Consider the following 7,888-nt stretch of genomic DNA (forward strand, 5'->3'; position numbering starts at 1 on the left):
ACTTGCAACCCCATTTGCAATTTACCTTCAACAAGTGTTGTGCCTTATGAACCATTCATTATAGAGACCCTTTAGCTCATCAATTGATAAAAGGAGGTATTTTCCACAACAAGTCAAACTATGATATTGCTATTAGGGTTCGACTGTGTAGTTTTTATGTCAAACTCATTTACCCCTGTTTCATGAGTAATGGTTCACAAGAACCCATCTGTCATGAGAATGAATGGTCCACTTAGCACTCATTGCATCTAGCTGATGCTCACAAGGGTGAAGCATTGGGCCTTCCCAAGAGGTCACCCATCCCAGTATTACTCCAACTCAAGCGCGCTTAACCACAAAGTTCCCTCCAAGGTTAAACCCACTTAGCTTGCAACCCCATTTGCAAAACCTTCAGCAAGCGTTGTGCCTTATGAACTATTCATTATAGAGACCCTTTAGGTCATCAATCGATAAGTAGTAGGTATTTTCCACAACAAGTCAAACTATGATATTGCTATCAGGGTTCAACTATGTAGTTGTTGAGTCAAACTCATTGACCTGTGTTTCACGAGTAGTCAGAAGAACCCATATCTCATTAGAATGAATGGTCCACTTAGCTCACCTAGATGGGGAAACGAAAAAATAAATGGCAGGGACGTGAAGAAAAAGAAATAAACAGTCAATAAAGGAAGAAATCTATCGGCGAAAGTAAATCTGAATCCAATGGCTAAATGCATTCTAATCGTCTTGCACATCTATTGAAAAATGTGGACTGTTGATCTCAGGTTGTCCATCTACTCCTTTATAATAAATAGATATCTAAATATAAAATGAATGAATAACAACTTTTGATTTTAAAAAATATAATAATATTTGAGATATATGAATTGGAATATTACAATTTGACTAGTTATTTCCAGCCAAATGAAGATTCCTTTTGAAAGGCTATGACCACCGACCAATTTAATAAATATTAACTATATACTATGTTCCATTGCTAAATAAATCAATTAGTGAACGCCAATTGTCCACTAATGACTATGAAGTAAGGTAAGTAGGTGTAGAGAGTATTCAACGCTCCGATTTATTTGTATTCGCCTCATGCCACTAACTTCGCCCTCATATTTATGCTTAAATTCAATTGGCCACAAATTTAAACGCGCATAAACTTTGTTTGGGTTAACAATGTCGTTGTCTGTTCATTCATTTGAAAAGTCTTATGAAGATTGGACTATTATTTCTGAATGTTCCACGAATATTGTAAATCGGTCGTCCATTGACTGGTTGTACGTGACTCGACTGCACCTAGATTTTCAGTCCCAGCAAGAATTTAATGCTATTGTTATGTATGTTCGTGGAAAATCCAGAAACAAAAGTCCAATTTTCATGGACTTTTCATGGAAATTTCAGATCTAGCCAAGTTTATACGGGAGCGGGAGTAATTCGCGGTCGAAGGGAAATATGAGTGCGATTGTCTAAATTCGCCCCACGGAAAGGAGAATCCATTATCTTTAGAGAGTAATGGATCCAGAGCTCTACAAAGCTGCGAAAAGGGGGAAAATTCACGCACTTGGCAAGTTTCCTTCCTATCAAATTCTCGAGAGGGTTAGCCCTCAGAAAAACACGGCACTGCACATAGCTGCCTCCAATGGCCATGTGAGCTTCGTCATGAAATTGGTTGAAATATTCAAAGCAGATATTGAGGTAGGGCATCAATTTTTGGGAGCAGTTAATAAAGAGGGAAATACGGCCCTTCACGATGCAGCACAGGGAGGACATGAGAGTGTGGTGGAGCTTCTATTGAAGGAAGACTGTAATCTGGCGCAGGTTAAGAATTGCCATGGTGAAACTGCCTTGTTCAAGGCTGCTGAGGAAGGGCATACTAGAATCGTTAATAAATTGTTGCATTTTATGCCTGATGAGGGCTACACCAGAACCGATGGCCAAACACCTCTTCATCGTGCCGTCTTCAGACAACACAAAGGTAGCTTGCCCTTTCTCTATGCCTGCATTGTGTTAATGAAACAGCATTTTAACAGATTAACTTTTAGGGTTTTGTCTGGAATCCCCTTTTTAAGGGTTTTGTCTGGAATCCCCTTTTTTAGGGTTTTCTCTGGAACCCCCTTTTCCACTCTTTCGTAGGGTTTTATTCTGTTTATAACTTTTCCAAATTTGCAGATGTAATTGAGAAACTTTTGCAGAGACCTGGAATTACTAGAATCGCAGATGAGCATGGTAGAACACCACTCCACATAGCCGCATTAATTCCAGCAGTGCTTCCGATTTCACAGCTGAAATTGAAGAGAATTAGCCAGATTGGGGAAATTCTTTTGAAACATGATGGAGATTTATGTTGCAGAGTGGACAAAAAAGGGCAAACAGCACTTCATATAGCAGCGAAAGAAGGGAATGCATATTTAGTGGAAAAGATATTACAACATAACAATCTTTGCATCGAAATGGTAGACAATGATGGCCGAAATGCTCTTCATCTGGCTGTGATGAATGCATCAAAAATATTTTACAGGGTTGGATATAGTCTCAAAACTATAATATCCTCCGTCATGGAAAAGAACTTGGTTGACTGTGCTGACAACAATGGACATACGGCATTAGACTTGGCCATACAAAAGATAGAGGAAGATCCACAACTATTTATTGGGGTAAGTCATCTATAAAAAAAAAGCTTCATAAGCTCTTTGAATTTATCTAGCTGTAGAAGATTGTGGTATTAAAATTTAGTCCAAGATGTCAAATTAAAAGACATCGATTTTGCTGCAGATTAGAAACTATCTTCTCAGATGTGGTGCAACTCGGAAGATCATGTTCCAAGATGAAACAACAAATAAATTTCCATCCATCTTTGAAAAATCAAAGTGGAAAACTGAAATTATATCAATAAATGCAGTGCTAATTGCAACAGTAGCTTTCACAGTTGCTTTTACTCTGCCAGGAGGCCTTCAATCTCATGACCCAACTCCCGCACTGATTGATGCATTCATCTTCAAGGTGTTTGTGCTATCTGATACTTTGGCGCTCTGTTTTTCTATTTCATCAGCCGTTCTCCTCTTCTATGCACTTCTGGGCAACGGAACAGAAGATCCCCTGCTTACAGGTTTCAGTTTCAACGCATTATGGATAGCTTTAGTGTCACTTGCATTCACATTTGGTGCAGCAATTCACTTGGTTGTGGCACCCAAGTGCCCATGGCTAACAGCACTTGTATGGCTTATGGTTTGCATTCTTCCTGTAGCGATCTGGTTATTTTCTTTCAGTGGAAAATTGTACATGTTCAAGGAACATAAATTCTATGTCCGTTACGTTATATTGGACTCCTTTGTCCAGTTGATGGTAGCCCTAGGCCACAAAGACACGCCATGGGGTCTTCAAAGAATTCAATATTAATCTACATTTTACTTGCAACTAATATTCTTCTACTTGTAGTTCGTTCAAGTATGTTTGCCAGTTGTGAACAAGGCTTAATATGTAGTTCAGTTGTAGCTGGAAAAACAAAATGAAAATTGTGCCGAAGTTGGATTTATTTTTCTTTTCCTTTTAAATCATTTGAAGAAAGATTCCCATGACTGTCATCAATCTCAAAAGTGTGAACACATTCAAATTTTATTTTACAAAGGTTGAGTGAACAGAGGAGATTAAAGGCTATCCATTGGATGTATTTATTAGACGGAGTAAAGCTACAGGTTGAAGTTGCAGTATTCATTCATCCATCACACCTTTGTCTTGCCAACAAAGGTGACAAAGTAGGCCTACGAAGATAATAGGTGAAAGATTGAAGTGTTAATTGGAAATTATTTAAAAGACATTGTTATTGTTGAAGATAATTGTTACCACAATTGTTGAAGGAAATATATCATAATCTTGTGTGTGGAGTTATTTTTGAAAGGAGAGGTCGGAGTATCCTAAGCTATGCTAGATACAAGAAGAATGGTTGATCAAAGATTTCGAAGAAGTAAAAGTTTACAAGTAATTCATAAATTTGAGAAAAAGATTACAAGTGTAAAAGACAAGAGAGAAGAGGTTGTAGCTTTAGAAGAAAGTGTGTATCCAAAACTATTATTGTAACCTCATCAAAGAAGAAAGGTGATAGTATTTTTTTCTTAAATACAACATTGATAAAGTTTGTAGCATTTGTTAAAACTTAAGTTTGGAAAGATATAAAGTTATTGGTAGATCATATTAAATTATAGAAGAGTGAAGGTGCATCAAATCAATACAAACAATCACCATAAGCTATAATACAATTGATTCTTTTGTGATTAAAATTTAATTATATAAGTAAACTATTTGTTCTAATGAGAAATATAGTGGTAAAAGATCAAAGAAAGAAAATGAAAGTTTAATGTATGTAAATAGTATTTTGGATGAAGAGGTGGAGAATATTAGAAAGGAAAATAAAGAATTAAAAGAGAAAAATATATCAAAATTTAGAGGGATTTTTTTTTTTTTTTCAATCAAAATCTTGAAGCATATGTAAAGGAAAATTAGAGTCTAAAGTCTAAACCTACACTACGCAATGTCTCATATGATACTAGTGATTTGTATTTTTCATTTGATGAATCATTTCATATGGGTGAAGAGTCTAAAGCTGAAGGTAAGGATGTGTTTAGATCTACAAATTTTATAACTTGTGATGTTAACGACAAAGGTTGGATTGAAAAGAATGTTGGTTTGCAAATCTTGAAGAAAATGGGTTATGATGGAAGAGGTTTGAAAAAGCATGGGCAAGGAATAAGAGAACCCATTTAGTCACTTATGAAGCCAAAAAATGAAGGTGTTGGATATGGTAAGAAAAATAGAATTGATATTGTCAGTATTATAGGTTCATGCAAATCAACTCAAAGAATGCAGTGTTTGCATTGTCACAAGGAAGGACATAAAGTAGAGAAATGGCGGGATTGTCACCCTTATTCAATTTGTGGGTTGAAGAATCTTCACCCTTATTCAATTTGTTGGAATCTTTACCCTTGTTCATTTTGTTGGGATTGTCACAAGTGTTGTCGGCCATGGACACTTGGGTGCCACAACCAAGTGCATTGATGCACCAAATGTGAATGTAAGTGATGTTAAGGCTACCCATAGTGCATTGAAACTAAATCCCATAAGCAAGGGATCTTCTATTCTATTGCCCAAAAGTGCATAGAAGAGAAGAACAGCAGATGAAATAGAAAACTGTAAATTAATTATTACATATTCTTAAGTAAATTAATTATTTTAAATTTTCAATTAAATTTGTAAATTCTAAGCCTAACTATTTTAAGTTTTCGATAAAAATCGTAATTCTAAAGTCTTAAACGTAAACATTTACATCTAAACTATTTAGTAAATAAAAAATTAAAACATTTAAATTTTATAATATTAAAAAAAAAAGGAGAAGGAGCTAATTAAAAAACCATCTACTTGGTTCAGTTGTATACTTAGTAGTTGGTAAAAAGTTAGTAACTAGAAGAATTGTGCAACTTTATTGGTTCCCATAGTGCATGATTATGAGCATTTGTACAAAGTATTGGACTAATTGTGCAAATTTTGTGGTAGTCAAAGCTAACGAGGCAATAAAGAATATGTACTAGACATCATCTCAAAATGATCATTTTTTTACCCTTGCATGCATAACAAATCCTTCCGCATTCATAATAACTACCCCACACGAATTTGATAGAGAAAAATGAAATGCATCCACTTTCCCCAATTTAGCAGCTTTGTAGAGCTCTGCCTCCATTACTCTCTATGCAATTTGCAGAATCCCTCTTAAAGCGAATATAAACATGCATAAAATTGGCTAGCTCTGAAACTTCTTGGTATGCTCATATTTGAAAATTCTATGCAGATTCTAGTATTATAAACGGAAGTTGGTGAAGCATTTTTGATGTTCGCCGGACTTGTTCACTTTCACTGATTTTTAGATGTTGACCTCCAATACAATAACATAATTACATTCGAATGCATGTTATTTGGGATGCGTCTATTCTGGCTCTAAAATGATAGTACGGATTGACTAACACAGTCGCGCATTTTATACCATCGATTTTGCAATTAATGGCTGCGATTGACTAACCTGTCGCTAACACGTTGTACGAAAAATCCGTTTTGAAACCAAAATAGACGCAGCCTATTATTTAGACATGCTTGGAACTTTCGGACAGAGATTAATTATTGGCTTGAGGAGAGTACAAGTATATTGGATCGGATCAGATGTGAAATAAGTGGTCTAAATTTTTCCACATAAAGTCTTCGACTGTAATGAATGCATTATATGGATCCCAGCTTCAAACAAATACAAAAAACAAAAAGATGGTGTGATACGAACAAGATGCCAATGAATTGGTAAATTCAGCACAAAGTCGACAAGAATTATTAATGTACTATTTTGAAAAAATGAAATGAACCATGTGGGCATTGACTTCAGACCAAAAAAGTCTGATAAGAAGAAGATGCAAAACAATTGGTCTGAATCTTCCAGCACAATGTATTAAATATTTGAATGTATTATTTTTCCATTATGTCTTTGTTTGTTATAAGTATATCGACTATATATAAATACCAAGATTTTTCAAATGATTAACGTAAACATAATGATTAGGTTTGGTCCATGTATCATTGGAATTAGGACTGATTCACAATATTCAGTTTCATGGAAAGTGAAGCAAGTTATGCATGCACTTCAAATATTATAATATTTTTAATTTAATTTTAAAATTAAAGTTGTTAATTGTTCATTCATATCTATATTTCAATATCTATTTATATGAAATATGTATTTGTTTATATAAGATGGACATTTATCTATATAAGATATATTTTTTTATTCATAGAAGACATATATTCATTTTTACGAGATAAACATTCTTCAATATAAGATCAACATTCTTTTATCCATCCAAGATAGACATTTATCTAAATAGAATACACATCTATCTAAATAGAATACACATCTATCCATGTAGAATAGATACATGCTTTGGCCAAAGACTTGGATTTATTGAGACTACATGAGTTCTAAATAACTTACTGAGACTACACTCTCCTATTGGAAGTCACTGATTTTTTTCTAAGAGTGTGCATATGAAAATAAATGGTCTAAATCTCATTTCATAATTTGACTCAAAGCCTTTAGGAGTTCAACAAATCTGTTTGAGATTTATTTTGGGTGCATAATGAATTTTATTTTATTTTTATTTTGGAGGTTTACATTTAATTTTAATTGACTTATTCAGTTATATATTAGGTTGAGAGAATGATTTGATTTAAATTTTTGTATAAGGTAAAAATTCAATATTTTAAAAAATCTCTCACCTCACACTTGAAATATTGTGTAGTAAGAACTTCCTTTGTTCACTAGACTTCCTACATATACCCACTTCTAAATGGGATCAAAGTGTATTACGCATGTAGATTTAGTTTTTATTAGAAATAGGATCAACTACGAGTATTTCTAGAATCAAATTCAAAGTGAATTCATAATGAACAATGTGTGTACATATATATGTAAAGTGATTCAATCGAATCAAAATTTACACTCAATGAGTGGTGAAAAATAAGTTCCACCAAGTGGCAACATGTGTATTGGATGAGTTTGACCAACTCTCCAAGTTGTCATATAACATACTTATGGTGGCTGAAAGCCATGCATATAAATACATAAGATAATTACTTATTAAATGATATATAAAATAGATTATAAACTAACACCTCCCCTTAAGCATAACTTAATTGGATACAAGATGGGTCTCGACAACTAGACCAGTACCCATGTACAAAGAAATCTCTCATAAAGTGGAGAAAGGTAGAAAACCCTATGGGAAAAAAATTATCCTCCAATTTAAGAGAGAAAATATGCATGAAAATCATATAAGTGAAGAAGAACTACTTCTTTAACTAGGTACAAAAAATG

The 7,888-nt window shown here is 34.1% G+C and overlaps 1 protein-coding gene across 1 annotated transcript; it reads left to right on the forward strand.

Moving 5' to 3' along the window:
* Positions 1-1,185: 1,185 nt before the first annotated feature.
* Positions 1,186-3,520, forward strand: LOC131061792 (uncharacterized). The gene is made up of 3 exons (XM_057995623.2): positions 1,186-1,963; positions 2,158-2,642; positions 2,761-3,520. Exons 1-3 carry the CDS (start codon positions 1,501-1,503, stop codon positions 3,382-3,384), a joined length of 1,572 nt encoding a protein of 523 aa, XP_057851606.1. The 5' UTR covers positions 1,186-1,500; the 3' UTR covers positions 3,385-3,520.
* The last annotated feature ends 4,368 nt before the right edge of the window (positions 3,521-7,888 follow it).

This window comes from Cryptomeria japonica, chromosome 4 (assembly GCF_030272615.1).
Source record: "Cryptomeria japonica chromosome 4, Sugi_1.0, whole genome shotgun sequence".
Classification (NCBI taxonomy): domain Eukaryota; kingdom Viridiplantae; phylum Streptophyta; class Pinopsida; order Cupressales; family Cupressaceae; genus Cryptomeria; species Cryptomeria japonica.